This window comes from Centruroides vittatus, unplaced genomic scaffold (assembly GCF_030686945.1).
Source record: "Centruroides vittatus isolate TY-2023 unplaced genomic scaffold, ASM3068694v2 contig_484, whole genome shotgun sequence".
NCBI classification, from domain to species: domain Eukaryota; kingdom Metazoa; phylum Arthropoda; class Arachnida; order Scorpiones; family Buthidae; genus Centruroides; species Centruroides vittatus.
The window spans coordinates 634,812-651,730 of NW_027122274.1; the positions used below are offsets into that span (position 1 = coordinate 634,812).

Sequence of the window (16,919 nt, forward strand, 5' to 3'; positions counted from 1 at the left end):
TTTCTTATCGAAAACTTTGAAAATATAATATTTTAAGCAAATTTATGTTAAACACATAAGTTTTAGACGATTGTATTATTTAAAATACTCAATATTGTGTATGTCTTTAATAATATAATATAATAAGATCATTTTAAACTATATGTTTTAATAATGAATTTCTTTCGTTAAATGTTAAATTACAATTTTTAGCGAAAAACAATATAATAATATAATAAAAACATAATAATCAAAAAATTTTGTATTTAATTAGGCCTATATCTTTTAATTTTTAAAAAATTATTTCATTTAACCAAAATGTAAAAAAAAACTGTTTTCTAAATTTGGATTTTATTAAATTAAATAATTTGTTTTTCTTGATTTATCATAACTCTACTGATAGTGTTACTTTATTCAAATTTTCTCAATATGCAACTTATCTTATAATGGTGGATAGAAATCATCTTTTACTTGTAACTTTTTGCACTTTAAATTAACTTAAAAACAAGTAAAACTAATAAAAGTAACACAGAAAAATATGTAAATAAAATATACTTTAATTATTTCTTTTAGTAAGTATTCTTAAACCATGAATAAGTTTCAATTATTTACAATTTCACATTTCATGTTGGTAGTAATAATCTACGTGAAACTGTTTTCGTACGCGAGTTTATTTAGTAGTTATTAATCTAATTAAAGCTATTTTAGCAATCTTAAATAAATAATTAAAATGAATGAAAACTTTAAAAACTCTTAAATTTATTGAGAAAAGTAAGTCATAGAAGGCACGCTTACATCTCCAATATGGCGACGGTTACTGTACGTTCTAGTCAAAGGTATCGAAATTTTATTGTTTCTGATTTTTTATTTATTTAGCGAAATATATAAATTACTGTTTATAATAGATTTTAAATAAATACATAAATATATAAATATATTTTTAGATGAGCTTCTAGGTAAAAGTTTATGAAATTTGCAAAATTTTATAATCTTACAGCAACAAACAATGGTCGAGAAGCGTTGAGCATCGTCAACAATCGTTATCAAAATATAGCATTATAAGTAATTCATATTCCTTTTATAATCTGAAACGATTAAATTTGAATCCAAAAATACAATACATATCGGTTTTTATCGATTTAATTATCATACTTAGTCTGATTTTTATCTTAGTATATCTTGAAATAAGCCTAATACAGAATTCACATTCCTCCGTAATTCATTTTCATCATTTGAAGTAGCCTCAAAAACATCATTAAACAATCTATGAATTGTTCTAACTTTTTTCAGTATTAAAAATTAAAACCCCTTCTTCTTCATACTCGCCATATTTAGTAAAGGATGCCACTACTGTATTTCTGTTACACCGCTACATCTTATTGGTCTGTTGTAACTTATAAGTAACGATTGGCTGTCGTTACAATTATTTTATAACATAAACTTATAACTTCGCTTATAACGTTGTGACTGTTATAACGAAGCATTTTACAACATGAGAACTAATGCGTTAATTCGCTGGGTACTTCATTTATTATATACTTATACGTTTTGTAAATTAAAGTCTAAATAAAACTCTTCAGCTAAACAAAATAAACTCAAACTTTTTCAGAATTGAATTTAATTTATTGATAAATACACGATGTAAACCTCTTGTATTTTCAGTAAGACAGACAAAAATTTATTCTGAAATTGCAAATTAATAATTTTAAATTATATTTAAGTGTGCAACTTTTATTTTCAAATAAAGAAACCTTTATCAATAGAAACAAAGACAAGATAAACTAATATTTATTTTTTAATATACACTTACAGAATTCATGATTCCTTTGTTATGTTTATATACATAATTTATAATAAAATTTATTCAGATAAATTGTATACGAAGATATTTTTTAAAATGTTTAAATATTCTCTTGTAATTTTTTAGAAATCATAAGATAAAGTAATAATGAAGTATCATAAAAATTTACAATTTTAATACAACACATGAATTTAAAATGAAAAATGCTTACTAATGGAAATAACATTTCTATAAAGAGTATTTGAAAATTAAAAAACGCTTACACAATAATTTACAATAAAAAAAATCTCTATTGTAATTTTTCGTATAAAATTCTTATTGTATACTTTCGAATTGTAAAAATTAAGCATTATTCGAATATATTGTTTTACCTAAACGTAAGCTTACATAGATGTATAGGCCAATACTAAAAATAAACAAAATTTCTAAAAACATTTTTTACAGAAATTTATAAAAATTGTCCTCTCTTATTTGAAATTAAAAACTTTTATATATTATAAAGTTTAAATTATAATCTTTGCATATTATTCAAGAATTTGTGAAATTTTTTGCTAATTTTAAACAACCAAATTTCTCATTAGTATTGATAACTATCCTTATTTCAGTTCGTTCCTGAATAATCACAAATACAATTCGACTTTATTTAATATTACTGTTATTATTATCAAATAAATAATCACGAGAATAGTTCACCGAACAAAAGTTTTGATGACAGATAATGTGCCACTCCCAAGACGATTCCTGTTTGAATTGTTAAAGCGATAAAATATCTCCTAAAAAATAAAGTTTTATTAGTTAATTATATATAAGTTCTAACACATTTATTAAATTAAAACTTTCTTCTTACTTTTTAAGACGATTTCTAGATTCGGGGATAGTAGAATCATCTTCTTTGAACAGATATCTTCTTGTTCCCATCACGTAATTTTTCAAATACTCATCCCAATCCATTCCTGAAATATCAAAGTTAAACTCCTGAAAGAAAATATAATATTTAGTTTTTAGAAACCATTTTGTTATACAATTACACTAATTTCGAAAATTTAGGCATAATTTACATATTAATGTTACTTTTATATATTGTATATAATTTATATATTTATGCTACGTGTTATGTTAATTTACGTATTACATATTTATATTTATGTATTTGAAAAAACTAAAGTTAAAAATCCCACAAATCTGTAGAATTTTTAAATACAATATATAGAATCGCTGCTTTCAAAAATTTTTTGGAAGTTAATAACTGCAGAATTGTTACATTATACTATACTTATTCATGCTTTTTGTTCGAAATGTCGGGTTTACATGTTAAAATCTGTCTTTTTACCACTCCATAATTCATGTAAACAGAGTTTATTTCTTATATATATATATATATATATATAAAGAAATAAACTCTGTTTACATGAATTATGGAGTGGTAAAAAGACAGATTTTAACATGTAAACCCGACATTTCGAACAAAAAGCATGAATAAGTATAGTATAATGTAACAATTCTGCAGTTATTAACTTCCAAAAAATTTTTGAAAGCAGCGATTCTCTCCTAACTTATTTCATACTTATTTTATCGAATTCATCTTTATATCTCCACTATCCCATTCGTTTCATTGCTTCTGATCAGACGTAATCATCTGTCAGTTTTATCCATTTATGTATTAAATTATTATCATCAAGAAAATTCATACACATTCAAGGAAATTATGAAAGACCTGATTTCATTTGAAACTCGATATTTTACAATGATAAGATATTCGCTTAAAAATTCTGCCAATTTTGATATTGCTATTACGATGGTTAGACAGTATCAAATGATAGTTTTTAAGTCGCCTGATGTCAAGCGGATATTTTGGAGTATTGCTCTCTCTTTAGAGTCCAGAGTGTATGAAATTAAGAATTAAGATAAATGTGTTTTTAGTACTGCAATGTGAAATTGCATTACTAAAAACACATTTTATTTGTTGACTACCGCCACATTAGCGAGGTTGAAGTCGAAGTTTTCAACGCGAAAACGTGTACGTCGACGTTCAGCGCCGTCTTCCTGTAAGCGTAGAAGTTTGACAATGGCGTTTGGAACGTCGAGCATGATTCCACTGACGTTCCAAACGCCATTGTCAAACTTCTACGCTTACAGGAAGACGGCGCTGAACGTCGACGTACACGTTTTCGCGTTGAAAACTTCGGCCTCAACCTCGCTATTATTCCTACCATCGTCAAAAATTTCTCTCTACTTTTGCTTAATAACAGATCTATATTTTTACTTGTAATGATAAGCATAGCATTTCAGTTTTATCGCTTGTGCCGCAGGTGTTATCGCCGCTCATGCACGGACACAAAACAATTTTTTTTCGACGAAACTGACGCGAATATCGACCAAATACTTTCTTTCTTAACTTCTAGAAACTTCAACGGATCAGTGGCACATAGGGACAAAACACAAAAATAAAACTTCTTATTAAATTTTCAATGGTAGCTGTACTAGATCAACAAAAATAAAAAACTTCTAAAATTATGAAACTGATTCATTTTACCCCAACTTACTCTTTTGTAACGTTTTAAAAGCATTAAAATACACATAACATTTTCTAAAAATATTAAACAATAAATCATACTTCTAGATCTTCTATCGACATTTTTTTCATCAGCTTTTTGATATTATTTGAATGGAACTTCCATTCTCGAGTAGAAAAATATTCCAAAACTCCAATTGCCTTGTGTAGTTTTTTGTAAATGCTGATCAATCTAAAATGCAGAGGACACATAAGAAATTGATAAAATAGGTAATAAGCTAATTTTAGAAAATATGCATTGCAAACATTTACCTCGGTTTCTTTCCAATAACAATTAGTAGCAAGTCTACCAATGTAGCTGGCAACTGATGCTCTAACAAAACACAAAGACGATTCCAAAAATAATTCCTTTTAAATCCTCCAGCTGGATATATAAATACTCTTTGTGATGGATAGTTCCATACATGTTTTTCCATGCAATCCACAAACTTGAACCACGTCATGGGATTTATAGTTCCTGATATACAATTATATACTTCGATATCTTGTGACCTAGAAAAGAAGTAACTATTGAATTTCAATTTTAACATATAAGATTAATTGAAAATTTAGATTTTGCGATTTTTACTTCAAGGAATAGAAAATCTCAGTAAAATAAAAACAATATTTAATGAATAAAATAATCAATATGTGTAAACCTACTGCTTTCTCAAAACATTAAAAATTCCGCCATTCCAAAACGTTAGCCAAATAACAGGTCTTTAGCCCAAGAACAAGCAATAAATAGATAAAATCGAACTGAAAACTTTCTAGTATGTAATAGCGCAATTCTACTTGTGACTTACGCATAGTAATTTTTTTAAAAATGAATAAAAATTGATACTTGCATGCAGTGTGTGATTTGTGACTTATGCATAGTAATTTTTATTCATTTTTAAAAAAATTACTATGCGTAAGTCACAAGTAGAATTGCGCTATTACATACTAGAAAGTTTTCAGTTCGATTTTATCTATTTATTGCTTGTTCTTGAATATTATTGTGATTGATTATTGTGAAAATAAGTTATGCAACTAACGTGGATCTATTATTATCAAGATTGAGATAAACGATAATGCGACTACTGTACTGTATAGGAGTATCAACTAGTGATGTATTGTCTTCTTTCCCTATACAAACAATAAAGAAACAACGGAAACTGGGCAAATAAAAAGTTGTAAAGAGTGATAAAATAAATAAGTTTAGCTTTTATTGCGCCCCAAAATATCAAATAGATTCTTAAAATAGGCTTCCAAAGCACGACGTATATGACAGGAAATGAATGAATAAAAAAACCGCAGACAGTTACACATCGAAAATGACTGCAAAGTAATTAAAAATGAGTCAGAATTGTTGTGTTCATTTCTCTGTAGTAGTTAAATTAAGGATGTTAAAGTTACATTAAAAGAAAACTGTTAAATTGATAGTACAATTGTACAAATATAAAGTAAGATACAAGCATGCTAATATTTCTGGAGTGGTTCAGAAGTAAAGAAATAATGACTCTCTTAGAAAATGTTTATCTCATTTTAAATTGTATTTAAATTTATACTCTAGTTTTTAAATATTATTATATAAATCTTTTATCTTTCGTTTATTCTTAAAGGCAACGAAAATCACCATACTTTAAAATCAATGCTTTCTTTTATAATTAAACATTTATGAAGATATGTCATTGCGATTGCTTTTATATAATAATGACTGTGACATAAAATATTAACAAAATGAAAGTAAAATACGGTGTGACTAATAATCCGCAGCTGAAAAATTGTTAAATGAATGTATATAAATTACAAAGGAAGGAAAAAACAATATTTTTATTGTTAAATTTCAAAATAATTTCGTGAATAATCTACTTTATGGGTGTAAATACTTAATGAATAAGAAAAAATTTTTAAAATTCTATTTAGTAGTATTATAAACATATAAATATATAGAATCAGGACTATCAAAGTTTAAGGCGTTAGTCTACCGCTCTGGGGAATGTGGACGATTCGAATAACACCAGGAATTTTTTGTGAGTGGTCTGAAATGCCTTCTTACAAGTTAATGATCACAGGACAGAAAGGCTCAGAACAAAATAAATCTATAAACACTATTACTTTCCCGTCTCTGTTACATATAATAGAAGGAAAATGTAGCGATCGATCAAAAAATTATTCCCCAAGATTTTTGCATGTTTGGACTCAGGGGACCTTGAAGCGTCGAGAAATGCAGAACGTTCGGCTTTTCCCCCTATGTATGGATGCTAATATGTGGTGGGCACAGTTTTGTTAATACTCTTTTATAATAACTCCTGTGTCTTTTGTTGAACATTTCTGAAATTTTGCTGGGAAGTTTGTGTATTAGGGGGATTGATGCTATTAAATTTTGGTAGTTAAAGGTATGGATGGGCTTTATAAAAAAATTATAAATGCTAATAACGAGTAAAATATTCATTAATTCCAACCCTGCCTGAGATACCGTATTTTACGGACTATAAGGCGCTACAGACTATAAGACGCACCTGAATTTTGGAGGCAATTTTTCGAAGAAAAAAGTGCGTCTTATAGTCCGTAAAATACGGTATGTGACTTCATCTATCTCCTCATCTTCATAACCTTTAACCACCAAAATTTAACAGCATCAATTCTCTTAATACACAAACTTCCCAGCAAAATTTCAGAAATGTTCGACAAAAGTCACAAGTTATTAAGCTACAAAGAAGGTTAACAAAATCGTGCCCTGTATACACATTAACTTCCATACATGCAAAAAACACACCATCTTTTTTGAATTTATCGACGTTTCGATGTCTTCTGAGTCAAAAAATCTAAAAACCGATCGCCCTCCTTTTCCTCTGTTATATATAACAGCCGAAAAAAAATATTAATAAACTAGTACGGTAGAAAATCGAGTTTAAACTTCGTCTAAAGACTTATCCAGCGATTTTTGTTCATGTTGCAAATACTAATGTAATAAAAGCAACGATAAAATCTACATCGTTGGATATAAAATTCAAAATCTAATAAATAGAAAGAGCAATTTTGTTTATTTGTTTGTTTGTAGATAATGTTGAGATTCGTCTTTTTTTATTTCTCAACTTTTACGGAAAATTTATCTTTCTTTTTATTTATTTACTTTCCTACGAATCTGTTCCATCGTAATTTATAAAAACAAAGTTAACAAAAACCCCAAATTTCTTTTAAATGACCACAAAAGTCCATTTTAGTAAATGAATCGGTCTAAAATAGGCAGTGACATCGTTACCATTTAATTCGTGTCTCTTCATGCGAATACCGGTAATTTAGTTGATGGCTTTCGATGTAAAAACTTAATAATTCCTGAATATTTTGAAAATATTTACTTTAAAACATCTTATTAATATAATTTCATATCTATTTACCCGAGCATCGCCGGGTAAATTAACTAGTTTAATTATAATTCTAAAATAAAAATATATTTTTTGTATAAATATTAAAAATGTTTTCGTTTTCGTGAAATGCAAAATAGCTTAATATGTATTTTTGTGGGCTCATACATAATGATGAATATTACAGTTTACTAGTAAACATTTATAACATTTTATGTTATAGAATAACACATAAAACAAGTTATTAAAATAAATAAATCAATTAAGAAATATACATATGTATCTACTGTACAATTAAAGGTTATATATGTAATTACGTTTATAATTTTAGCTTTTAGAAGAAGAAAATTTAAAAATAAGGTATAGTCTATTTAAAAAGCTATTATTGTTAATCAATATTTAAGCAATAAAAGTTTAATAAAAATACTGAAGCTGAAGATTTCTGCACAGCATAATTCTATAACCTATATTATGAATAGGAGATCGAAATTGTGGGCCGGGCAAGAAAATCGCCTTTTATTATAAAAGAATGAATTTTTAGAAACACAGAAAAGATTTGTATTAACCTCTTAAGAGGTTGAAAAGAATTAAACGTTGTTCTTATCAGCAAATCTGTCAGAATAAACATATCTTTTCCATCCTTATTACAAATATTAATTACCTGTCATGAGGCACCAGACCTTTTTCCCAACCTGCAGTTATCATTAAGTTAACAACTATGTCTACTGGAATTAAATCTGCAATCTTTTCTCCATGGACTAACATAGTCCTCAAAATTCCTTTCATTGCCTAAAAATATACAAGTACATATTACTGTATTTTCAAAAACTTACATAAGCATATTTGAATGCAACTTACCGCTGCGATTAGACCATTAGCACCATTTAAACTATCGTTCCATCCCTAAATGAAAAAATAATAATTAAAATAACGTGTACAGTACGTTTTATTCATTTATAACATCAGTAATACTTACAGGAAGAGGTTCTTTCCAACTCGAACTTACGATGGATGGTCTAACTATAACAATAGGCAAATCCTTATAACTGGTATTTAATAAATTTTCTGCAATGGCTTTTGTTAATGTATAAGTATTTGGTCGTCCCTCGAGGAGTTTCGGAGCAATTTTTTCCATAAAATCGTCGTTTTCTAAACTGAAATGCAAGAAAAAATGTATTTTGCAATTAGAGCTTTCAGAGAATCAGGCGTGTATTATACTCCAAAGAAAGTATTATATTTTTAAAACTTAAATTATGTTATAATTTCAAATTATCTAGTATACAGAAACATAACTTACTCTAAAACATTCTGGTATGCTTGATAGCTTCGTGAAAGTGGATATATTCTTTCATCTAATTCGTCTCTCTCACAGTTGCAATAAGCAGTTGATACATGAACAAAAGACTAAAATTATTTTTAAAAATTTATTACGATATTTTCCATTTTAAAACTCTATAAATCGAATTTATTAAAATATCAAAAATCGTTAAATAATTTATATTACATTTTTAATATAATGAAAATTGAATATATAGTAGTAATTACCACTAAATTCTTCATAAAACGACAAACATCGGCCACATTTTTCGTCGATTGTACGTTATTACTGAAAGATTTACTGTAAAAACTTGATTAATAAGAAAATAATCTTATATTTTATTTAATGAAATTATTAAAAGTACAGAAAATTTACCGAAACGGTTCTTCGAACTTAACAGATGCTGCAACATGAAATACCACCGAAACATCTTTCGTTACCAAATCTATATCTGAAGGGGACATTCCTAAATTATCGTGTAATATATTTCCTTCAATGCAACAGACTCTATCTAAGATATCGGGTATATCACGTTTCACTTCGTCGAAAATCTTTGTAAAGATAAAATATAAATTAAAAAAAAACTTCAGAATACGACATATTTTTAATTTATGTACATTATTCTGGTTTGTTTTTCTTTTTACAATACATAGAACCATAAGCGGCTAACTGTGAAACCGCAATTTTCAGGAAATGGGATTTGAAAATTGAGCCAACCAAACATTTGCTATTTTATCGTTTGGAATTTTATATATCTGCTAATTGTCCGAAATTGAACGTGATGAATATAATAGGCATACTCTATTAATGAAAAATGCAAAATTTATAGTTAGTCACTTATGGTTCCTAACCCACGAAATAAACTAATAGTAATCAATGTAAAATTCATTAATTATTTATCTCTGACTTTATTATTCCTCGTAATATATAGAGGACTTTCTTTCATTTTCTTGTAAATTGATTAATTAGCAAATTGTAACTTGTAACAGGCAAAAATAACCGTTTACCATCAAATTTTCCAATAACACTCCTTTATTAGTTTTGATAATTCTTTCAATGTAGTACAGGTTTCTACATAGTATTGGCTTGTTTTGTATATTAAAACATCTAATTTTCTGAAAAATTTTATGACTACTTTAAAAATGATAATCTGCAACTTATTCCCCATATTATACTAATTTAATTGAAGGAGGGCGTTAGCGAAGCTTTTTCTATGAGGTTTACAGAATTGTGTTGGTTCTCAAAATTTAATGGATCGATTTTGATAAAACTTTGCCATTTTCCATTAATTGAGACAAGAAATCCAGAAATGTAATGTGAATTCATTTAAATGTAAAAAGTTCAGCAACGAACCGCTTAACTTTCCCGGCAATAGTTAAAATTCTGGTGGCGCTATCTGTTATGTTATTTCATTAACAAAACCGTTTACATTTTTAATTATTATAAAACGGCAAAAAGCTTAATTATGAAGGTGGATATGGGTTTTATAAAAAAAAAATTATAAATGATAATAACGAGTAAAATTGTCATTAAGTCCGACCTTACTCGCGATATGATACAATCACCCTTTATCTTCCCATCCCGTCGATCTTAAATCATCAAAATTTAAAAGCATGAATCGCTCTAAAACACAAATCTTCCTGCATAATTTTTAAAATTTTCGAAAGCACAAAAGTTATTAAGCTTCAAAGAGGCTGAACAAAATCGAGCCACACAATCACACACACACACATTAACATCCTTACATACAGAAAAAACTCTAAATGTTTTTGCATTTCTCGATGTTTCAAGGTCTCCTAAGTCCAAAAATGTAAAAATCTTGGGGGCCATTTTTCGACCGATAATCATACTTTCCCTCTGTTATCTATAACAGAGCCAGGGAAGTAAAAGTAAAAGTCCACGGCTTAGTTTTCGATATACAAAGGTATTACAGTGCGATGACCACGCTTTCTGATGAGACGAGCGCACGTGACAGAATTTAAGCTTATGGGTCAAAAATAAAAACAGTATTACGTGTGCCTAACGGAAAATAGGCGCGAAAAATGAACAAAAAGCAAAGAACAAAGCAATCGCCATCGATTGCTTTGTTCTTAAATCGTCTCTCCGTACCTAGCCAGTGCAAGGATCGTGTCTCCCGTGACCTTCAGGTACGAGGATAGTCTCTTTTCTGGTGGCAAGTGCAAAGTTCACCTGTCCGTACTGTACAAGGATCGCCACTTTCCTTCCGGCTCCGCCTCAATTCTACTGCAATACGACAAAATCGCACAATCTCATAGTTTTAGATCATAACCGATTTATGACATACAAGCTCTCCCAAATTCGTGAATAATCAAAATAGTGATATTGGTAGAATAAAATGGGATGAGCAGAATGAACAATGACAAAGAAAACTGTACAGTAATAATAACTTAATGCATTTTATTCAATGTGGTTATTAAATTAAAGAGGAAAGAATTCAAAAATAATAAATCTGGTTTCCTTAACAGAATATGAAATATCTCGTGTTTTGTAAATGCTCCTAGGCCTCTTTTAAGTGACGCATAGCTCCCGGCCAAATAACATGATAGTAAAGATCGTTTTACATATCTTGGCCGAGAGCGTTGCGTTACCTTGAAAGAGATCAAATTGTATTTCAAGATTATATACGCCCTATCAAATTTTACTGTGGAAAAAATAATATATAATCGTTTATCACCCAGTATTCCTTTCTCCTCGCGTTTATAAATCTAAATTCTTAATGAAATATTATTATGTATAAAATTATTCATTAAGATTCAACTTTAATTTCCAATTCGTTTACTAATTGAGATTACAGATTGTCACATGTTTATATTAATGTTTTGAACGCCTTACACGAATATGATTGTTAGAATTATTTTACGAAGCGAAAATAACATCAATAAACAATTCTATATTGATAATTTAAATATTTAAAATAGAGTATTAAACTTTCTGAGAGAAATTAATTTTGATCACATTCAAACCTAAATCTATTTTCCCTCTCCAGTGAAGGTTAGTTTTTTTAGATGAAGCCGTAATTTATATGCTATATAGAGCACTTACGATATTAATTGTCTATTTATTTATGTAATTATATCAGCCATGATAATTTTCTATCACATAATCAGAGAAGAATAATAAGAGAAGCTGTTAATACTACCCACATATGAAAATATCAATTGAAAAGTGACAAAACTTTTTTGAATAGTATCAGATCCTTTTACTTACACTATTTGATGAATTATATGTTTACTTTTTAATACAGAATTATATAATATTTAATATTTAGAAACTTTATTAATTTTATTTCCTAGCATAAGTTTGTGCTGTACATTGCATCGTATACACTTACAAAACGCATAGAATGCCTTTTTATTTAGTAAATTTATTGAGGTTTACTAAATAGAAGAAATGCTTTTCTATTTAAAAATTAAATTTGAATTTACACTTTTTAGTGAGTATTTCTACTAAATCAGCGTTAATTACTTAATTAAATTAGTCAAATTCAGTTACTTAAGCAGGTTTATTTATCATCATTTATAATTGTTTAAAATGTCATTATTAAATAAAATGCTATCTTGATGACTACAGTAAGTTTATTGAACAAAAAAGCGTATTAAATACTGTTGAAAACAAATACTTATTTCAAAATACGACGACTGACATTAATTAACACTGTAACAAATTCCGCTGTGACGCGACAAACGCATTGAGGTTAGTGCCACATATTTCTCCCCTTGCCGTATAATTTTCATTGGCAAATTTCTTGGAATATTTATTCGAAATTTCTGAATTCGTGTCACACATTAATTATACACAGCGTCTGAAATTATGTCGATGAGTGTGGTGCGTTTATGTGAATATTTTTAACATTGGTCACAAATTATTATGTAATCTATATATATAAATAAAAACTTGAGTAGTTGCTGATGCTTTATAGATGTTTCGATCGAAATATAATTATTAAAATAACATATTTGTACTATAAGTCTATACAAAATTCTAATTCGTCTTTTAAATAATTAATGATATAAAATAAATTCATAAAGAACATAAAATTTAAATCCTTTTAAGAATCTACACAATATAAATTATAATAAAAATTAATTTAATCTGTGATATCCGCATTGTAAATTATTTTCGGAGCATTTACTTACTTCATACTTATTGGATTATATATGCTTTTAAGGACGAATTATTTAGTTCTAGTTCTAAAAAATATATTAATATCTATAAAAATCTATAACTCACTTCGGCTTGAAATATCTCATTTTTTCTCTCTTCAGCTTCTATCCCTTTCTTGCTTCTAATTAAAAGGTATATTCTTCCGACATTGCAAGATCTTAATAATTTTTCTAGCAAAACCTAAACATAAAAATAGTTAGTAAGCAGTCATAAAAAATCAATACAAATAATCTATACATTAAAAAAAAAATACTCACTTTTCCTACAAAACCAGTAGCTCCCGTAACGAATATTTCACGATTTCGATAAAATTCGGGAATATCCATAATTTTTATTTTTAATATCAAAATATTTACATAAATATCAACTCGAATACTTCTTCTAATTATGGAAAAGTTAAGAACCTCTTTTATATCGATTTTTCGATTAATATTTTATCGATTAAATGATTCGACCAAATCTTCTATGATGATGGAATCATGTGATCGTTTGTTGTAAATATGGCTATTCGATTTGATTGGTTCCGCCTTTTGTATATCAGAGAAAATTATCAAATGACGTTCTTTACGTAGGTCTATAGAAGTAAAGTTAAATAATGTGGCCTTGAATAAGAATTCTTTTCCTGTTGACTGCTTGACAGAGAACCTTTAACAAAGATAATTTTGCAATAAGATTAATTGACAAAAGTTTTGCGTCAAATATTATTTGTTATCCCTCTAAATTTAATATTTTCGATACACAGTAACTAAAGAATATACCTGTGAAAGGACTTCCTCGTCGATTTCAGAACACGGTTTTTTAAATTTAAAATATTAAAATCATCAAAATTACATAAAATATTATAAAAAATATTGTAAAGTTAATTTAGTTTCAGTTATTAATATTTTCGTCTGTAATTATAAGATTAAGATGAATTTTAATATAATTAAACGATAACAAAAGCTTATTATTTTAAGCATTCGCAATTAATGTTGTAATTAACTTAAATTTTCCTCAAATCGTAAAACTTTAGTAAATTAAGCTAAATGAAGTCATAAATTATATAAATATTCAAAAGTTCAGATACAAATGTACAGCACAAACTTATGACTAGTATATTTGTAAACAACAATGAATATAATAAATGATTTAGATTACAATTTGACATATTTTTTAACGTACAAACATAAAATCAAGGACGTTTATTTCAATGAATAAATTGATTTAGACACGATTGTCAAGCGCATGTTTAACTCGCCCAAAAACAGAACACTTTCATATTAAAATATTGATATAAACCATGTGTTACTTACCGGCGAGAAGAGCTACTAACCTATAATTTTTAAATTGACAATTCGTAAAAGATTCGACTTGTTAAAGTCAAACGTCAAGAGAATTCAAAATTTTTGACGTAATCAACTTTATTAAAATACTCTCCAATATATATTCTCGGAGCCAATTAAAACATAATAATTTGTGTGATTGTGTAACGTTATAACGTGATTGTAAAATCGTAAACTCTGTTTGATACGATTTTCCCCTTTAATTAATTCGATCACGTGATGAAAAAACTTTCGCTAGCCTTTTCTTGAAAAAATATGTTAAGAATTAGTTTATTTAGTCATAAATGTGTTAACGATATTTTAAAAATACGGTAACACACTTTCTTTCTTACAGTTCTTTTCATTGTTTTTTAATTGTTTTTATGTTAAGTAATATCCGTCTCTTATTTCTGATATAATGTTTCCAATTATTTGAATAAAACTAATTATATTTTGTAGAAAATTTCAATATTTCGCGATAAACACACAAATCTTACATGGTGGATGAAATTATGTAATTTATATCCGCTATAATTCAAACAGAAACAAAAATAGAATTATTTATTTAAATTTTAATTTTAATCTCTTACATTCTGCATATTTCAAGTTCTGTTTATAAAATTTAAAGTACTATAAATATTTATATTTATATTTATATATATATAAATATTTATATAATAAATATAAATATATTGTATATATATATATATATATAATAAAAATTTGATATTACGGAAACAATAATAATATAAAGATTATTACACACGTTATGAATGTCAAACATACCTTTAACGCAGTCAAGTCAAACAATGATAAACATTCCCAATTAAAGAAGGGATTCGCTTTCTCCTCCACCTTATTTACTATTCCAGTGACGTCACCAAAGTTGTCCTACTTAAAATTTAGAAAATAAAAAATCGGTATTTTAAGCTTTTATACTAGGAACGACTTTACGTTTATTGTCTTTGTTTATGCTTGATCTTTAATTTTACGAGCTTTAATTTTTTTTTTTTTTTTTTTTTTTTTTTTAACTTAAACATTAGCTACATAATGATTCAAAATTGTCTATTTTGGAAGAGGGGAGAGATTATTTTAGAAATTTTAAAATATTAATCTGTTGATATAATTAATATTGGCTGGGAATTTCCTCATTTAATAAGGAATAATTACTTACGTTTTCGGTAAAAAATTAATATAGCATAAACCGGTTTTACAGTATATTTATACTTTTTCACTCTGTCTTTATTTGTTCGACGAATTACTTGTAAGCTTTTTGAGATATAAAATTGAAATTTTCGTGATTTTTCTCTGACGCCATGTTTTATCGAGGCAGACCCTCAGAATTCCTATACAAAATGAACAGTAAATAAATAAACTTGAAAAACTTCAAATATTTTTCAGAGTTAGGATATTCCTAATATTAACGAGTTTTGTTTTTTGAGGTTTTTTATCATAAAGTATGTTTACTGTTTCAAGCTATTAGCTGTGATCAATACATTTTTTTTCACGTACAGTTATCAAAATAGTTACGAATTATTTTGAGGAAAAAAGCATACAAACGTACGCACACGCATAGGCTTATACACTACTTTAAATTATATTATTAAATAAACGTCAAGTTTAATAAAATTATTATTGTCTATATTTCAACTTGGTTTCACCTAAACGAATTATAATCGACTTATTATTATTATTATTTTTTATTGTACCACATAGCCTAGATTTTTCTTTTTATTCGTCGATTAAAAAGGATATTCTCATTCGCAACTTCACATTTCCTTTAATTATAAGATTCTTTAATGTTTAATAGTTATATAAATAAACTAATTTTTTTAAGCAAAGTAGGAATAAAATTAATGTTATTATAATATATATTTAAAGGAAGCACATAAAGCAAAGAGTGTGTAAATCTTTTTATAGTGAACATTTAAATTTTCTATCGCTTCTTACTTTTCAAAATAATTCAAAAATCAATTATTATTATTATTAAGTCTCATTCGTTATCTCGAACAATGTCAACGCTTTTAATTATTCGTTTGTTTATAATTATTTAATAAAATAATATTACATAAAATTAAAAAGCTTGAAACTTTATTCCTTGAGTAATTTAACATTGCATCACTCCTTAAGTCAGGGTAAACTATTGTCTGAAGCCATCGAACTTCAGTTTTAAACAGATCTCAGTGATGCATCAAGGTAAAAAAATAAAAAATATCTAATCTATAATTCTATAAATAATATAAGTTAATTAATTTTAATTAATTATACTTTAATTCCTTAATTACACACTTTATATAGAAAATTAATATAATAAAAATGTGATTAATTTAAAATCAAATATAACACGTCGTTTAAGAATATACGATTTTGTATTTTAAATAATGCAACTTGTATGATTTCTTTTTGTTCCTATCTTATTTATAGAAAATTTTTT

At 27.0% G+C, this 16,919-nt stretch overlaps 1 protein-coding gene across 3 annotated transcripts; it reads right to left on the bottom strand.

Moving 5' to 3' along the window:
- Positions 1-2,427: 2,427 nt before the first annotated feature.
- LOC136977986 (putative fatty acyl-CoA reductase CG5065) lies at positions 2,428-15,364 on the bottom strand. 3 transcript variants are annotated; one of them, XM_067273610.1, is made up of 13 exons: positions 15,272-15,364; positions 13,442-13,758; positions 13,251-13,364; positions 9,375-9,550; positions 9,227-9,299; positions 8,979-9,085; positions 8,658-8,835; positions 8,540-8,584; positions 8,343-8,470; positions 4,605-4,844; positions 4,395-4,524; positions 2,628-2,755; positions 2,428-2,553 (listed from the first exon to the last, which is right to left on the bottom strand). In XM_067273610.1, the coding sequence occupies exons 2-13, from the start codon at positions 13,508-13,510 to the stop codon at positions 2,457-2,459; spliced, it is 1,485 nt and encodes a 494-aa protein (XP_067129711.1). In that variant the 5' UTR covers positions 13,511-13,758; positions 15,272-15,364; the 3' UTR covers positions 2,428-2,456. The 3 variants fall into 3 exon arrangements, with proteins under 3 accessions (XP_067129711.1, XP_067129710.1, XP_067129709.1); XM_067273609.1 differs by lacking the exon at positions 15,272-15,364 and adding an exon at positions 14,477-14,570; XM_067273608.1 differs by lacking the exon at positions 15,272-15,364 and adding an exon at positions 14,477-14,541 and having other exon boundaries at positions 13,442-13,829.
- Positions 15,365-16,919: the final 1,555 nt, after the last annotated feature.